Source organism: Zootoca vivipara, chromosome 10 (genome assembly GCF_963506605.1).
Source record: "Zootoca vivipara chromosome 10, rZooViv1.1, whole genome shotgun sequence".
Lineage (NCBI taxonomy): Eukaryota > Metazoa > Chordata > Lepidosauria > Squamata > Lacertidae > Zootoca > Zootoca vivipara.
In genome coordinates this window covers 3,837,168-3,856,096 of record NC_083285.1, presented here as the reverse complement: position 1 = coordinate 3,856,096, position 18,929 = coordinate 3,837,168, and the positions used below count along the sequence as shown (strand labels likewise).

At 44.0% G+C, this 18,929-nt stretch overlaps 1 protein-coding gene across 3 annotated transcripts in view; it reads right to left on the bottom strand.

Moving 5' to 3' along the window:
* The window catches only part of CACNA2D1 (calcium voltage-gated channel auxiliary subunit alpha2delta 1), a 412,878-nt gene that overhangs the window by 12,841 nt on the left and 381,108 nt on the right, over positions 1–18,929 (bottom strand). For all 3 annotated transcript variants that reach the window (XM_035127294.2, XM_035127296.2, XM_060279497.1), the window contains 9 exons: positions 17,445–17,518; positions 16,408–16,446; positions 14,586–14,657; positions 13,118–13,270; positions 12,461–12,513; positions 11,625–11,680; positions 11,406–11,535; positions 10,467–10,579; positions 8,588–8,670 (listed from right to left, as the gene is read on the bottom strand). In XM_035127294.2, coding sequence (XP_034983185.1) covers positions 8,588–8,670; positions 10,467–10,579; positions 11,406–11,535; positions 11,625–11,680; positions 12,461–12,513; positions 13,118–13,270; positions 14,586–14,657; positions 16,408–16,446; positions 17,445–17,518 — 773 coding nt within the window. The remainder of the gene's footprint in view (positions 1–8,587; positions 8,671–10,466; positions 10,580–11,405; positions 11,536–11,624; positions 11,681–12,460; positions 12,514–13,117; positions 13,271–14,585; positions 14,658–16,407; positions 16,447–17,444; positions 17,519–18,929) is intronic.

The window sequence follows — 18,929 nt, the reverse complement described above, 5'->3', positions numbered from 1 at the left end:
GAGCTCCTCGCACTGATCTTCTTTCACATTGGCAGAGGGTGATCCACATAGTTTCTTGCTACATCTGTGCTGCTCAGATGATTACTTCATGGAAGCAGGCATACTATTTGCTGATAATCCAAACATGTGGCTTAGCTTGTGTCTTTCCTAATGCAAATTTCTCTGCAATGGGTTTTTGAGATGTACATGCGTCTAGAGATGAAGTTTGCCCGGTATTTCTGCTAGGAGGCTATTCTGCATTCATACTTAGTGCACATATAAATTCTGCAGAAAGGTTATGTGGAATTTAATAGGGAGTGACTCAAGCAAGAGGAAGCAAAAAAAAACAAAACCCCTTATAGATTTGCCTTCAGAAAGAGCAAATAACTCATAACGTCCCCAGAACCTTTGACCTCATTAAAAAAAAAAAGTGTTAAAATGCACATCCAAAAGAGATCATACATAAGCCTCTGACTCAGTATGTTATTGTAGCTTTGCATGATCATTTAATACCCATTATAGCCTTTTGTTGCTCCCGAACCAAGGGCTACCATATTTTCCGGCATATAAGATGACTGGGCGTATGAGACAACCCCCAATTTTTCCGGTTAAAATATAGAGTTTGGGATATACTCGCCGTATAAGACTACCCCTCTTCCAACCCACACCAAATAATTTTTTTAAAAAAAAAAACCCAGATTTGATTTCAATATGGTAATTTTAATTCAAATGCTTATGACATGCAGGTACTTAGCAGGAAAACTGTCACTTATAAACATAAGGCTGTTTGTCATCAAACATGTAAACATAAAACAGTGCAAGTGCATTAAACTTTTCCTAAAAGTTAAAGGGACCCCTGACCATTAGGTCCAGTCGTGACCGACTCTGGGGTTGCGCGCTCATCTCGCATTATTGGCCGAGGGAGCCGGCGTATAGCTTCCAGGTCATGTGGCCAGCATGACAAAGCCGCTTCTGGCAAACCAGAGCAGCACATGGAAACGCCGTTTACCTTCCTGCTGTAGCGGTTCCTATTTATCTACTTGCATTTTGACGTGCTTTCGAACTGCTAGGTTGGCAGGAGCTGGGACCAAGCAACGGGAGCTCACCCCGTCACAGGGATTCGAACCGCCAACCTTCTGATCAGCAAGCCCTAGGCTCAGTGGTTTAACCACAGCGCCACCTGGGTCCCTAATTTTTTCTAATTCACTCTAAATCTGAAAGGAAGGATGAGAAAGCGGAAAGAAAGAAAAGAAAGGGAAAGAAAGCGGAGAAGGGAGGAAAGAAAGAGAGAAGAAAGGAGGGAGGCACAGCAGCCCCGTGTATCCCTTCTCCCTTCATGCAAAGAAAGTGGCGGCTGCCGCTTTCTTTCCGTGCAGGGAGAAGGGAGGCAAGAGGCTGCTGTGCCTCCCTCCTCCCTGCACGGAAAGGTTTGTCACGGGGGTGTCTGTAGCGCTCATGCATCGTGATGTCGTGCATCATGACGCATGTGCACTGCGGTCAACCCTGCGCCCGGGGGTGCCTTTGGGTTTGCTGCCCCGGGTGGCCAAGCGGCTGCGTTCACCACTGCCCCTTGCTGCCTTCATACGGTCGCCGCATATGGCGGGGATGCGGCTGCGGCCATTTTTGAGCTCCGCCCACCATATGCGGCGACCGCAGATTCTCCATTCTGGCTCGGAAGTTTCAGCACCCGCCCTATAATACGACACTTGGCGTATAAGACGACCCCCGACTTTTGAGAAGATTTTCCTGGGTTAAAAGGTCATCTTATACACCGGAAAATACGGTAATTTCAGAAAAGAAATTAGGCTTTTGTCAGCACTGCCCCCTCCCATTAGGAAATGAAAAAGAATTAAGTAAGAAGAGTAAAATAAAAAGCAACCATGTGCTTTCTCTGGGCCTTCTACTTGTGTGTTTGTGCTCCCCCCCCTCCTCCCTGCTTCAAGCAGCTTTGAGGTCCATCTGAGATTAAGGCATTCTGGAGCATTGAGAAGGAGGCTGGAGATTTAGCAGCCGTGTTTAACCGTTGGTCTTTTGCAATATTCATTACAAAAAGTTTTGAAGCATTCAGAGATAACACTTGTTTACACAATTTATCATTGGGAACTGTTTAGTTTTTGCAAAACATGGCTTTTCTGTCCATTTAAACTTTGGTTCATTGTTTTGTGAGGATGACGTTGCACTAAGACATGCCAAATGCCCCTTAAAGCCCCTGGTGAGCACATCTCTGCCAACACGTGTTTCTTTATCAGAATTAATGGAGAAGTTTTAAATTAAAAGTTTGTTTTGCAGATTGCCATTCTTCCTATGCTGCAAGTTTCAAAAATTGTCACCATCTCTCCCCTAGTCAGGAGACTGCCATTTCCGCCTTCCACTCCAATAAACTTATCACTATGATGTGCCATCCACAGGTTGGGATCCTGCCCAAGAAATCAAAGCAGAACTGGAAAATACACATTTCTTGTGGAGGATCACTGTGGTTTAGTATATCTCCTAATTATTTTCCCCTCCTCAGTGGTTCTCAGTAAGTGATACATTGCCAAATTATTATGAGGAAGGGACAGTTGTGGTCTCCTGTTCAAAACAGATTGTGTTGCTTTATGTACAAGCCATGCACAGAGTATAAATTTCCCCCAACAGCTCCCCTGAAGCCCCCACAGTCTCTTCTCAGGTTCTGGAGACCTTGCTGAATGGAGTGGACTGTGAAATGACAGCGTAGAGGAGAAAATGAGGATCACTGAAAAGCTGCCCACAGAAGGTGTCATCTGGGGCCCTCCTCCCCTTCCTTCTCATCTCAACCCCATTCAGAAGGGTCTCCTGGTCCTTGGTAGAAGATTGGGGCAGGTGGCTTTTGGCTAAAGAATGGGGTGGGGTAGTTTTCATAGAATCACAGAAGAGTCGAAAGTGACCCTAAATGTCATCTAGTCCAACCTCCTGCGATGCAGGAATCTCAGCTGAAGTGTCCATGACAAATGGCCACCCAAACTCTCCTTAAAAATCTCCACAACCTCCCAAGAGGTTCCACTGTCAAACAGGCTCTCACTGTCAGTTTTTCCTGATGTTTGGTCTTTTTGTTTCATGCCCGTAGAATAAAGAGTGTTTATGAGTCTATTTAGAATATGAAATTAATGTACAAAAGGTTATCAAACAAGCTATGCGCGACAGAAGGTAAACAAATGCCAGGAACTAATTTGTCTCCCACCCTCAATATCTTGAAGAAACAGTGCATCTCTAGAGATGGACATCAGATATCAAATCTAACAACTGTTCTTAAGGTTTGTGTGTGTGTGTGTGTGTGTGTGTGTGCGCGCGCGCGCGTGCCTACATGCACAACACAAACAGAAACCCATTCCCACTTTTATGATTTTTCTCTATTCAATGTTGTTAAGAGATGACCAGGATGATGTCTCCCTCTAGTGGGACTCTGGGAAGATAAGTTAAGGGTAAGGACTGATATAAAAGCAGTAGGGCTGCTCTGGAAATACCCTCACTACTTTGAGTCCAAATGTACCTTCCTTCTCCAAGCTTGCCCTCTGAAAACTGGAGTCCTGCAATCCTAGAGCAGAAGCAGTGATTGCCCAGCAACCCCGACCTTCCTAAGAGAAAAACCTGCTCCCCCATTTCCTGGAGCAGTTTCCTTTTTAAACCAAGAAAGGTGAAGAATTAAGAACTGAACATCCAAACAGTGCTCTAAAAATGCAAAATTCCTCACTGAATTACACGGGAAGATTCAGACAGATGACTAGAAAACACTTCCATTTCCTGGAATCAGTTTGCACAGCAGTTAAACAGTTTTATGTGAGCCATGTTTATGTTCCATCCATCTTCACCCCAGTTCAGCAGGCATACAGTACTTGTAATCAAATATCCATTATAGGGCATATATACAAGATTCTGTACTATATATTATATAGTAATATATTATATAGAAAAATATGCATTATTACATACCAGTATAATTAGTATATAGCTCTGCAATATCACAAGCTATGTCTTGTATGCAACATCCTGGTTGCTCAAGGCATCTTCAGATGCAACATGATGCAGCAAATTATGCTGAAACCAAGTTGGTCAGGGGCCTGGTGAGTGGCTGGGGTGGAGGACTGTCTAGGACAGGCATCCCCAAACTGCGGCCGTCCAGATGTTTTGGCCTACAACTCCCAAGATCCCTAGCTAACAAGACCAGTGGTTGGGGAAGATGGGAATTGTAGTCCAAAACATCTGGCGGGCCGAAGTTTGGGGATGCCTGGTCTAGGAACCCTGGGCAGCCTTTCTTTCTTTAACATCAAGATTCATATTCTGATTAATCAGAAACCAACCACCTCTAAGCAGTTTACAAGAAAATACCAATAAAATCAACAGACTTTTTAAACAAGTAGATACTGTAAAGTTATCAAAAGCAACAATTAAAAACAACAACAAATATATCTGATAAAATTAAGTGTCTGTTTTTAGTTTGAGCTTCCCAGGAGAATCCTTTCCTGGGGAATCTGGTTTTTGTTAGAGCTTCCCGTAAATTAAATAAATAAGAAAAGAGTTTGTTAATCTGTGACAACTTCTAGCTGACTCAAATGCACTGAGATGGCCATAAGCGTGCCAGTGTCACAAGCAGAACTTGGCAGAGATGAGCTCTTATTAGAGTAGCTTTAGGAGCAGTTGTGGTGGCACATAAAAATGCCAGCATATGCTGAGCTCTGCAGCCTGAGTTAGCATGACCAGGACCACCTCAGCCCATGGTAACAATGGCTGGAAGTTAGCCAGGTCATGTGCTTACCAGGTGATGATCAAAATCCCATGGGGCAGGACGCACTGCTTTCGCCATATACTAGAACCACATGTGTGGGAGAGGTTTGCCATACAAAGGCATGCATGCAAACAGGCCTGATTCAAGCAATGGTTCCCTTCACTTTTTGAGGAGCAAAGTGTGCCAGCTTTTGCACATAGAAGACTCCATGTCAAGCATAGTTCACATGATGCACTAGGCTTGGGTGGAAGGAGATGAACACCTGTTACTTTACTAGATTAAATGAACATCTACCTGATAAGTGAATGAAGGAGGCCACTCACTTATTTCTAAGGCAGGGTGTGTGTGTGTGTGTGTGTGTGTGTGTGTGTGTGTGTGTGTGTGTGGCAGCTCCCCACTCCTCCTGAGACCATAGGATTGTAGAGTTTGCCCTATCTGAAGGATGTGTTTTGTAGCAGGTAAAATTGCCTGAAAATATGGACTCAGCTAGACTGCTAAAGATGGCAATGTGGAGTCCCATTTTTCTCTATCTGTTTTCCCTGTTTAAATTTACAATGCTTTAAACTGAAACACTTCTTTGATGTGTCTAGATCCAGCCTATTAAAAGAAGGATTAACCTTGTCTATAAAACATACAATTCCCAACAACTACGATCCTGTCCTCAGCACTATGCACGAATAAGGACTGAGGGTTTTCAGGGCGGAATGACATAGTATACGGATAAACACATGTTTCCCAACCATTTGTCAGATGACATGAATGTAAAGGGGCATTGTAGGGGAAAGGGGCTCCCTATATGGGGCTCATCAACCGGGCAAGGTAGCCCTTCTAAGAGAAGAAAAATTCTGGTCCTAAACCTTTGCTGCCTGGCAGGAAATCATCTGGGGAAGAAAAGGCTCAGGAGTACAGTAAACCCTACACAAATCTGGAGTAGAGTCCGTAAGACAGTTGGATAGTACCACGGGCAACTCCTGCAGCCAAGCTGGTGCTTTCCTTTGGACCACATCAGTGAAGCCAAAAGTGGGTCTTGTCATCTAGGCAGCCTAGGACTTCTATGCACACTGCCAAGGGGAAGTAACTTGAGTGCTGCTAACACAGCAGTTTGACTTTACCCCCAGAAGTGCACTCCATTGTCTCTGAAGACAGACGGAATCAGCTCAGAAGGGAAGGGGTGCTTAACTCCCCTGCCTTACTGATTGTGTGGTTACACGAGGAAAGAGCAGCTTAGTATTACAAAGCAAGTTCAATGTTGAAAATATTGTATTTGCTTTGTAATGTGTAGTCCAGCCACAAGCCCCTTATTGAAAGAAAATGTTTAAAGTGCATGCACTCTTAGGCAGCAACAGCTTTTTAATTTTAGCTCACTATGTTTAAATATTATATTTAACATACTATTTTTGTTTGCCTGTTTTCTTTGTTAGGCTCAGAAAAAAAAGGCTAGTGCTGGTATTGTGAAGTCCTAACTCTAATGGGAACAAGAACAAAACATGAACAGTCTCTATTGTATTGGCCTCCCAACCCTCCCAACAACCAAGAATGTCTGCATGACTCCAATTTAGAGACTCAAAAACTTTTTTCAGATTTCTTATCGTGGATACAAAATAAGTACCAAAGGATTGCCAGGAGCAGTTGTGGTAGTCCCTCTGGGCAAATTCCATCTATCCTAACTGGCCACCGTAAGTTCTGAGAATCAGAGAATGAGAGGTTTCTTACAGATATCTTGAAACTTGCTAGGGACTGAGCCTGGTGTGCTCTATCACAGACCGCTCCTTAGGAGCAACAAGGGTGGGCTGTGAAGTCTTCAATTTAGCAATCTGCTACAGTGCTGGACCAGGAAAGGAACAATATGTAATACAGATCTGTCTTCAGGTTGTGATTCTAAGCATGTTCTGAAACAATAGGATTCACTTCCAAAGTTAACACACCAAATTACTATGGCTGTTTATCTTGTGGCCCATGACCCAATGGGCCTCTTTAGAACTTACAGTATCTGACTTCCCTGATTATCCTTGGGAGTGCAGTCTCTCTACTCGCCACTAGAGAGAAGGGAATGTCTAAATTAACTGAATTACTACCCAGAAGATTAAACCCTTTTCAAATAACCACAGATGAGATCTCCCATTCAGGAAAGGAGGATGTGCTCCCAATCTATTCTCAGGGGAAAGGAGCTCCTGAACAAGCCCAATAAATAAACAAAGCCATTTGCTCCAGGTTATTTTCCCCACCACCACCCCAAGGCACCCAACTAATACATGTTTCTGTGATACACTAACAAAAATGCTAAACTTTGAAAAACAAAATGAAACACAAAATTAGAGAAAGTAACTGACCATCCACACCACATGAAAACTTGCAGAAAAATGGAGATAGGAGCGGACATCATGGCAGAGGCACGACTCGTTGTGCATATAGGCTGATCCTATTAATAACGGGCAAAATAGCAAGTAGAGGAAAGGAAAGAAAACACAGAAAGAAACACATACAAGATGAGATTTCATGCAGTTTGCTGGCAGTTAGCAGAGTTAATGTGAAAGCATCCACCCAAGAGCAAAGAATTTCACAGTGAGGATTGCAAAGTAAACAAGTAAAATATTACACTACTACAACTACAGAAGACACAGTTAACACAGATAAGAGCACAACAAGCTAGTGAGCAAGACTCCTTGTACTTTCACACACAACAGATCCAGGATCAAGAGCATGGAGATTGGGCTAATAGTTGTTTCTCCCAATATTTCTGCCAACTATCTCCAGCACATGAATGTTTTCTTACTATTAAAATTGGGTGCTCCAATGTTCTCAATGTGGCAAACACTTTACAACAAAAAATATCCATCTGTGTCTGTGTTGTTTTAAAAAATATGTATAGTATAGTCTAGATCTGGGACTCTCAAATTTTGGTACAGGAATCATTTCTACCAGGATCACCAACTCTAGTGGCAGAAGAGGCATTGGGTTGGATCTTTAGCAGGAATGGGAGGAAAGGGGGATTCTCTTAAGGGATCTTGGAGGGTGGTGCTTCCTATCCAGAAGCCCAAGTCAAGTGCTAATGGGCCACAGGGCACACCAAAAGCAGTTCACACCATGGAGGACCGCTAACGATGGTCAACCACAGCTGTCAATCAACCGGCAAGTGGGTTGGTTGATCATTGGCTACATGCCCAATGCCAATGCCAAATAAAGTTGTGGTCCAATTTCAATCCAACACCTCTCATAGTCTTTACTCACTACCTGCTCGCTCCTCAACCACCTCACTGTCCATGGACCCACAATATGGCAACTCTTACAATGAATCCATTTACAAATGCTTTTGTAGTATCTTCTACAGCAGGGGCTGTGAACCTGTGAACACCCCCTCCCCCAAGTTGTTGGACTTCCATCATCTCTGACCTGGCTGGGACTGAAACATCTGGAGGGCCACAGGTCCCCCACCCCTTACTTTTGATCCACTAGATTCACAGGGGAGACTGGGACCAGACAACTACACTGCATCTTCAGGACAAAAAGAAAAGCCACAGAGTTTTCTAGTCATTTTTTCCAAGGTTCTGGTGACAAGATTGCCAAGCAGTTACCATGATGCACAGAATGGTAGCAAATATTGCCCCACCTCCCTCTTTAAAAGAATCATGTGTGAAAGCACAGCAATTGCAGCAAAGGCAACACAGAAGAAAAGCAGCTGTTAATTTTATGTTAATCATGGGAACATTTGAAATAGAGTGACTATGGTTCAGAGTCAACAGTCAATTTAATGGAAGATAGGTTAACATCAATGGGCATTTCGAGGTGAAAACTAATCATTTTTAAAAACTGGGTTTTTTTCTAGTGCAAGGAAGGCATCTCCTCCATTTCTTAGAAAAGCAAACTTACGTCAATATCATCATCAAAGCAGACATCGGGCCCTTTTCTGTATCTGGGTTGCTGGACCATTTCACAGGGGTTTGGCCCCTCATCTGAATGTCAGTTAAGGAACATGCATAATGGAATACTCACATTTGCTAGAAGAGGAAGAGGAAGAGGAAGAGGAAGAGGAAGAGGAAGAGGAAGAGGAAGAGGAAGAGGAAGAGGAAGAAGAAGAAGAAGAAGAAGAAGAAGAAGAAGAAGAAGAAGAAGAAGAAGAAGAAGAAGACAAACTAGAAAACACAAAGAGAGTGAGGAATTGCAGGGTTTGAACTGGGAGCCTTACCTAGTGAGGTACCATGGACTATGTGTGTAGAGACTAGAGATGTGTATGACCCCTTAATAAACTGTGTTTTTCAAGTGTGCCAGTTGAATGCTTGAGAAACTATGAAAGATTTTGGGTGTTCAGTGTGAACCCTTGGAAAGCCCTATTTAGCTACCATTCTGCCTTCCCTGCTACTCCTCCTCCTTCCCTAATGAAAAAGGTTTTGTGGAGGGCATACCAGAGAGTGTGTGGCTCTTAACAGCACACTACCAGGCCTCTCCTTAGCTACAAATGTTGTGTTAAAGCAGGCATCCCCAAACTTTGCCCCTCCAGATGTTTTGGACTACAATTCCCATCTTCCCCAACCACTGGTCCTGTTAGCTAGGGATCATGGGAATTGTAGGCCAAAACATCTGGAGGGCCGCAGTTTGGGGATGCCTGTGTTAAAGTCTCATGATCCCCAGCAGGAAATGTTGCTTCTCCTTCATTAATGGCGGCCAATTTCAGTTCAGCCTATTTGAAGGAGGCTGAACCTGGAGAATTTGGGCTCGCCAATTCAAGCTGGGAGAAACCCCGTTTCAGGGTTCACCTGTTGGCAGTTACCCAGTATATGCGATTCTGATTTCAGTACTGTTTGTGCCTGTAGCAGCTGTGGCAGACATCCTGATTCATTTCCAGTTGCTGCCTGTCCTATATCTTCCTGATGAGATCCTGTAACTTTTCATACCACAGGCAGCATAGCCTATATATTTAAGTCTAAAGTGGGTGGGAGAAAAGGGTAACTTGAAAGAGAATTTGTGTGGTATTAACTTGAAGATGGAGAGAATTGGGGCTGAAATATCAAGGCAAAGTGTGAGTGGAGGCGTGAGCACAATATGTGAGATTTAGAACATCTTTACTGTTTACATGGCAGGGAAGACCATGGCCATGACATCAATGAATCAATGATATGCTGCTTTGCCATACATTAATGTATGGCAAAGCAGCATATCATGTACTGTACAATAAAACATGGACATTTTGGGCAACAATCAACTAATCAGGTCTGCTAACAGAAGCCAGCAGAAGAACTTCTGCTAGCGCAATGGGGCTTTCCTCCTGTGTTCCCAACAAATTGGCCTGGATGTTTGTGTGTCAGGAGAAGTCCCAGAACAATGCACAGGGGGAGGAGAGGGGAAATCAAGGAAGGAGAAATGTTTGTGCTGCTGTGGCAATATCCTTAGGGGTATGTTGAATTCCCTCCTTTAAGTGTGTCAATCATTCTCTTAAGGGTTTTTGATCTCAACAATATTGCGATTGTGTTATATATTAAGATCATGCAAGCAGGGTGCTAGCGTGGAGTGAATATCTCACATTAGCTGACAAATGGAAGAAATACATGCCTGTGTTGATCCTCACTACTCACAGAAACACTGTTTCCAGTCCAGGTGTGTGTGTGTGTGTGTGTGTGTGTGTTTGTACACAAACTCGTCCAAGTTTTAGGAGCTGCTAAGAATCAGATACTGTGGGTTCTACAGAAATGTGTGGTGTTGTTATTTTGTGAGCAAACACAAATTCAGTGTAAACGTAAACTTCATAGGATACCAGGCTTCTCTGCTTGCATCAGCGGTCTTGTATCACAGTGACGACACATATGTTTGGTGTCACTCATTATGAATACTAAATTCGTATTGGAAATCTTCTCTGCATGAAAAAGTCTGCAAACAGAAATGAAGCATAGAACAAATGTTTAATGCTGGGGGGAAAGGAACTTGCAGGCAATTTTCTATAAGTCCTTTTGACAACCAGGTAAACTCCAAAGGCTTAGTGCAACTTTTGCGCCATAAGCTACAAATAACCTGATTTTGTGCAAAGATCTCCCTACCTCTATGGGCAGTGAAAATATATATAAGATAGATTATATATTCAGATCCAGTCTTCTACTCAACAAAAATCAAACCTTCTATTCCCAAGCAATATGCAATATGGACTGTAAAACACATGATGCCCATTGCTATTGAAGTGTATATATAAATGCAGCAAGTTAAAATCACCTTTGAGTGTCGTTACTAAGAGAGACACATTATATGGCAATAAGGGAGAGAGCCTTTTCTGTGGTGACCCCACAGCTGTGGAATATTCACCCCACAGATACATGACTGGCACCAGTATTACAATCTTTTCAGTGCAAGGGTAAAACCTGCTTATTTGTTGAAGCATTTTGAGCATTTAAAGTGTTGTTTCTGTTGTTTTAAAATGTGCTTTATTTGATTACCTGTGTGAGGTTCTGGTATTTTATTTTGGTAAGATTTGCTGGCTATGCCTTTTGTACACGTCCTGTTATCCATAAGGATGAATGGTAGTTTATTCTTTTTTTAAGTAAACCCATTCATACACATCTATATTTATATCATCTGTATCTATATCTACTTCATAACTGATAGTTTCACATGAATAACTCAATTGCTTCTTTAATATCAGAACACTATTAAGAAAACATCAGAGGCACTTGACATAATTTTGGAATTCTACGGAAATACCTACCTAGAACAGTTTATGCAATCTAAAATGCCATAAAATGATTTTTCATCATTGGCAAAGAAATACTGAGTTTGTACTGTAATGCAGCTCTGTTTTGAGGGGATGGCACTGAAGTCTTCTTCCTCCATTTCCACTGTGAGAAAAAAAGAACATTTTCAGCTCTGTGAGAAGCTGTGATTATAAAAGCAAAGGAAGGTCTCTCGCGCCTGATTCTTCACTTACCGGCACTAAGAAAACGTGGGAATGTGAGGCCCAAAAAGAGCTGCTGCAAGATAGACCTAGATACACAGAGGGGGGGGGGGACACACAATGGAACAAGAGAATAAGGAGCTGTGAGGAGGGATAGTGCCTAAATCAAGCAGGCTTTAGCTCTAGAAGTGGGGCAGAGAATTCACTGTGTGAACTGGAGCAGGAAATGGCGGAGCAAACCCACAGAACATTCCAGGAATGGAAGAAGGGGAGGGATCGCCTGGTCCTCTTTGAAGCACAGCTTTCCCTGTTTCACTGCATGGATTTGTTGAAATCTGCCTTTTCCCTTTTCTTCTTGTTAAATGGTAACTGATTCCCTTCGTCTTCCCCCCTCTTTCCTACCAACTCCCTTCCTAGATTTCATTACAAAGAACATTTCAAGAAACCACTTGCAGGTGAAAAGAACAACAAGACCCAAAAGTCCAAACTGAGTCCAGACACCTCTGTGTTTGATATCATCACTGATAACCCATTTTTTTAAAAAAATATTTAGTCATGTTTGGGTTTCCTCTATGGATTACCCTCCAATGCAGAAGTTCACTTTCATTGCAAAAACAAGGGTTCTTAATTTATGTTGAGTTGCGCACCTCGTAAATATATTCAGGAACCTCTGGGAAAAGATTTTGTAGCCCTATTTTGCAGTGACATTATTAAAGGCTCAGCTAAAGACTAATTCTACATAATAAACTTGAACAAGAAGAATGTGGGGTGAAATCTCAGATGGGCAAATTCATTCTGTCTACATCGCTCGGTCAAGGCCCTCACATGTTCAAATGTATAATAAACCCTACCTGGAAAGTTCAACTTACCAAGCGGCTGCAGAGGCCCACCACCCTAGATGTAACATATCTGCTATCGTAGGCTAGAAAATAGAAGGCAATTGATATAAGGTTAGAATAATCTCTGAATGGGGGGTAGTCGCTTCCCTCCTGCTGTTTGTTGCACTGACCACTGGCCATGAGGGCTGGGGCTGGTGGGAGGTGCAGTCCAATACTATTGCGAGGGCACAACATAGACTGGCCTAGTCTAAACACATGCAGGGATAATACTGCCTGGGCAAGGGCGAGAGGTAAAAAGGTAAAGGTAAAGGACCCCTGGACGGTTAAGTCCAGTCAAAGGCGACTATGGGGTTGTGGCGCTCATCTCGCTTTCAGGCCGAGGGAGCCGGCATTTGTCCACAGCCAGCCTTCCAGGTCATGTGGCCTGTATAACTAAACTGCTCCTGCCGCAACGGAACACCGTGACGGAAACCAGAGCACACAGAAACGGCGTTTACCTTCTTGCTGTAGCGGTACCTATTTATCTACTTTCACTGGTGTGCTTTTGAACTGCTAGGTTGGCAGGAGCTGGGAAAGAGCAACGGGAGCTCACCCTCTCGCGGGGATTCGAACCCCTGACCTTCTGATCAGCAAGCCCAAGAGGCTCAGTGGTTTAAACCACAGCGCCACCTGCAAGAGGATACTGACCACATAGACAGAGCGGAGTCCGGCTCCTTGCTTTGCTTCCTCTTCTGGGTCACACACAGACTGATAGTCATAAGACTTGTTAAAGGCATATAAGGACATGTTGATGAGATTTCGCATGAGGCCAGGGTCAATCTCACCAAAGAATTTTCCAATCTAATGAAGGAAAAAAGATTGTTTAAAAAGAAAGAAATATCACTTCTCTTTTTTTTAAGGTTTTTAAATTCTTTATTGCAAAATGTTTCAGTATGTACATGTATATTTTCAATAAAAATACAACATTAATGTAAAACCATCTTTACAAACGAATCAATAAATAAAAAGAAAGGAAAAGAAGAAGAAAAAAGAGGGAAAAAAAACAAGAACGGACCTCCAGAACAAATTAAGTTCTTAACCCCGAGGTACCACTGTACATTTCATGTGCACATAAAGCTGGTTTTTGTTTCCCTGACCTCCCTCCCTGTCTCCTTTTTCTCCATCCCCCACACCGGGCAGCAACTTCGACTCCACTCCCACTCTCGGTTAAGCCCTACTCACTGCACTTAGGACACAAAAGGTTTGTTTTAGGCTCAGTATTTCAGCTCAGTCAGAGAGCAGAGCAAGTGAGTTTTCAATTCAAAATGATACGGTATACTTATTGGTGGTGTGTGCATAATAATGTTTTGTGTTTGCCTGGGAATCTGTATTCTATTTACTTGTAAGCCACCTTTGGAGCACCTTTGAAAAGCAGGATATTAAGGTTTTTAATAAATAAATAATGGGGGGTGGACTTGTGTAAGTTCATAGCAGAGGTTCATTTGCTGATCTTTTCAGTGATATGCATAAGGCAGGTGTGTATCAGCCACAACTAGGGACAAGTGAATCTTTCCAGTTTGGCTCCTCTCAGTTAATCATTTTTCCAATGAGTTCTCATTTCCACTGGAAAACTCATCACTGAACTTCTCCTAAAATGAGCATTTACATGCAACTTTGCCCAACATAGCACATTCATGCAAAGCAATTTCCCCTAATAAAATGCATTTTAAAATCTTCATTAATATGTAATTTTTAATGCACATTTTATCCTAGTGTATACATTTTTGTAAACGTGACTGGGCTGGAGAACTGCAATGCAAAATTCAGAGAATTGCAAGTTTCATTGGATTGCTGTGTTTGGGTTCACCTAATGTTTCAAAAAGTGAGCATTAAGTTTGTACCCTGTTCTATTTCCACGTAACACACTGACATTCCCCTTTCAGATCTTTATGATCAAGGGTGGAGGGAAAAGGATTGGCTTGCACAGTTCTGTACTCTTGTCATGGATACAGATTCTGAATGAGAGAGTTGTCCTGGCCGTTCTAATTTGGTTATTATGAAATCTGAAATCTTAAGTCAAACTCAAATCTTAAAGCTCGTAGTTTGATTTGATAAAATAGACAGCACTTTGATTGTAAGACAACTTGATAGACAACTTGATCTGTATCACTCTTACCTCTTGCATATCCCAATCCTGATTTGTCATCAAAAGAAATCCTCCATCATCAAGGATAACACAGTCAACATGCTGCAAGAAAGACAAGGAGGACAATACAGTTATACCTCGGTTTAAGTACGCCTCGGTTTGAGTATTTTCAGTTTAAGTACTCCACGGACCCGTCTGGAACGGACTAATCCACTTTCCATTACTTTCAATGGGAAAGTTCGCTTCAGGTTAGTCCGCTTCAGGTTAAGTACAGACTTCCGGAACCAACTGTGTTTGTAAACTGAGGTACCACTGCAGGGGGAAATTATTATTTCCTTTATAGTCACAATTCAGAACATACTTGTTGAGCTGAGCACCAGCCCTGTGCCAGCCTAAGAAGAATGAGTTTTACCACCTGGGTAAATGTGTGTAGGATTGCAGCTGTAGTTACCTTTCCAGTTATAAAATAATAGTTAGCAGTTTTCTTAATGATCATATTACTCACTGAACATCAACAAAAAGTGAGAAATCATTTGCTATTGACCTTCATTTCATGAAGAAAAGGCTACTGCCCCCCCCCATCTACTCATAAACTGTAGTACCGACACCAGTCACTCTCCTCTTGTAGCTGCTAGACAGAACGGAAACACATGCAGCTTTTAACTCTTATTTATTTGATCTTTCTCTCGATACAGCACCAATTATTTCATTGCTGTTGTTTGCATTCATAAATAATGACAATGTTCTAATAATGTATTTTGATTCCAATATTTGTTGCTGTATGATTGGCAGGATCTTTATACTCAGTCAGATGCTGTGGAGGAGACACAAAGCATCCAAGAGAGGGGATTGAATGGAATTTGTGGCTCTAAAGGTCATGAGTAGCTGGGATAGTTCACCTTAGTCTCAGTTTCAATGTGACTGCACATATAAGCACTCTGGATTGGTGCAAAGAAAACATGTCTCAATGGCAGCAAGATGATCATAGAATCAGAATTGTAGAGTTGGAAGGAACCACAAGGGTTATCTAGTCCAACCCCTGCAATGCAGGAATCTTTTGCCCAACATGGGGCTTGAACTCACAACCCTGAGATTAAGAGTCTCGTGCTCGGGGCTTTTTCCAGCTGGAACTCACCAGAACTCAGTTCCGACACCTCTCAGGTGGGCACCATTGCCATTATAACAGTACAAGGGGTTCAGTATATGTTCCAACACCTCTTTTTCTAGAAAAATAGCACTGCTCATGCTCTGCTGATTGAGGTATCCCAGTGATGGATAATCCTATATAATAAAGTGCAAGTGTCTCTGCGTCCAGTCCCTGTGCCCGTGCCATTGCGCTACTGCGCATGTGCCCCACGGACAGCCATTGGGACTTGGAGCACAGAGACGGAGCGCATTGGCTGGCGCGTAAGGAGCTCAGCCTCTCGGCGTTCGGAGCAGCTCTCGCGAGAGAATCCAGAGGACACGCGAGATAGCCCCGTGCTTGCGAACGAGCTCTGTCTCCACACAGGCGCACTCGCAAGGCTGTTTACTTCTCGCGTGGACTTACTTCTAAGCGGCAGCAGCCATTGCAAGTGGCGGCGGGCGAGCAATGTCAGCTCTGCGCATGTCCCCATGGTTGCTAGAGCAACAGGTCTGTTCTAGCACCCGTTAATTTAACGGGCTTCATGACTAGTAGTAACATAATGCTTATCATTGACATAGTGTCTTTGTGCTTCAAAGCAAATATGTCATCCTTAAAACAATCCTATAAGATAGGCCAGGATGTGGCAAGGAGTCTACCCTGTAGAGGCATTACCCACAAACATGTCTTCAGGATCTACAAACGATTTATTAATTAACACATTCTTACCCGACTGTTCTTTTCACATCCACACAGTTCACTTTTGCACTGAAAAAGAGACATATAACGCAACATGTGAAACCTGTTCTTAAACAAAGAGTAATAATATTCAAACTAGAGTTGTGCTCATGCTGCTTTTGTAGCCAGGTCAAATGTCAAGTATTTGGGCAGAATATTTACATTTGTCAAAATTCACCACTGCTGTTCAACAGCTTGCGTTAAGTGCTGTTGCAAGACCACAAAAATCTCAGGACAATATTTCCAAGAACCAAGAAGATGCACACTTATCCAACATAAAGTAAAATGGTCAAAATCAGGCAAAAGTATTAGTTCTGCAATTTCTGAATAACCAGACTTCCAATGAAATGCTCGAAAAAATAATTAGGAAGATGGATTCTTGACAAATCTGGTAGGTAACTCGCCCCATTCCCAGATTTACTACTCTTGCCCACACATCCCTTTCTTCACCTCATTCCCCCTTTATTCCCTCTTCTCCCACCCTAGGTACATTTGAGGGTGCTTGGAAAGGAGGGAAAGGTGGAAGGACAAGCAGTGGTGGGATAAAGCAGGACTCTGTTTAGGCCTTCTCTACTCAGCATGATAAGCAATCGAAGGCACTCGATGTTACACTATTGGATATTGGTAACAATTATATCACTGCATAACTTCTGCCCATTTATTTATGTATGAATGTTCGAATCAATATTTCCAATTGGATACTGAGCTGTAGCGCAGGAGCACACAATAAAACAATCCTAGATGTAAGTTGAAGTATTCACATTGATGCTCAAAAGAAACGCTACAAGTTCCTTACCTGATTCTTTGTAAAATAAAAAAATTCCTTCAGTAGCACCTTAAAGACCAACTAAGTTTTTATTTTGGTATGAGCTTTCGTGTGCATGCACACTTCTTCAGACACGGTATCTGAAGAAGTGTGCATGCACACGAAAGCTCATACCAAAATAAAAACTTAGTTGGTCTTTAAGGTGCTACTGAAGGAATTTTTTTATTATTTTGCTTCGACTCAGACCAACACGGCTACCTACCTGTAACTGATTCTTTGTAGTGATTCTGGTGAAATTCTCCATCCAGTTGGTCACATTGATTTTTACTCCAACAACTAACAGGGAATGCACAATATATAAGGGAAATCAGTCAGTTAAGGAGGATACATGGTCACTGATTTCAACTGCCACCGAAAGACCAAGAAAGAATAAGTGTTGCATCCCTCCATTCTTCTCCCAATAAAGGTCATCCATCAGGGCAACCAAGACCAATTTAGTCTCATAATCAGGTCCGAACTCCAATTGAAATTGGAGAAGGCAATCAGTTTCATTCAAGAGTGCTTGCATGGGGGTACCCAGCATGGGGCAGGGGGGCAGCTGCCCCCCAGAAGGCCAAACCGCGGACCCGACTAGGGAAGCAAATACCCAGAGCAGGCGCCCTGCTTGTTGACACGGGAGGGGAGGGGGGGGGGAGAAAATGTTGCTGGTGCCATGGCTCCTCGGTGGCGGCTCCTCCTATCAGCCCGCCGTGCCTACATTTGCACCAATCCCCACCCACTAAAGCCTTCGCGCCTCCCAATGGAAAGCCCTGCCAGGCGGCAACCTCTCCTGCCTAAGAGTTCTGCTGGGCTGGCAAGCGAAGGAGACGCGGCTGCCTGCATTGGTTGCAGCCGCTGCCGCGCTCTACCTCCCAGTAGGCTGCACTGCGATCGTCGGCGCCACGGGCTGGGAATCACCCCCTTTCCCCCCTTCCGCACCCCTACCTACCCCCCCACCCCCCCCGAGTTAGGAGTTGCTACTGAGACTCCTCCTGGGCCGGGAGAGGAAGTGCACCGACAGGAGCCAGTTCAGCCTCAGCGGGCAGAAGCAGCAGAAGCCAGCAAAGGGGGAGTGGGGGGCGGCGCCCGAAGGCGGTGGTCGCAGCTGCTGCAAGGAAGCTGTGTGGGGGCGTTTGCGCCGGATTGCCGGCGGCAGGAGTAGCCCAGCAGCAGCGACCCTTCCTCGCTGCCACCCACCCCGGGCAGTAGGAAAGGAGCTGCCTTGGGGCGAGGCACAGCTCTCCACTCTCCCTGCGTGCATTGCCCTCTCCGGGCATTGGCTGCTGTTTCCTTCTTTACAATGAGCCCCCCCCCAGCCGCTCTCCCTCACTGCCCCTGCCGAGAGAGGGGCGTTGAAGGCGGGGGAGCCGCTGCTGCCGCCGTAGGGTCACAGCTGGGGGGGGCTCGCTCGCCTGCGCCACCCCACCTTTCACATCTTTTGCTCCCTCGCGATGGGGAGGCGGTGGTGGCAGCTTCTTCTTCTTTGAGGATCTCAGCTTGGCGGGGGGGGTCCCCGGTATCCTCCAAGGCCACGGGGAATGGCCCCCCACGACTAGCAGACCTCTGAGCCCCTTCCCCTTCCCAGATATATAGGGTGGGAACTGGCAAGGCTTCGGGGGGACCTGGAGAAGGGAAAGCGGGGCCCAAAGGGGTTTTTCAGGGGGGTAGTTAGGCCATAAATGGATGGGAGCGGCGTCTTCAGAGCAGG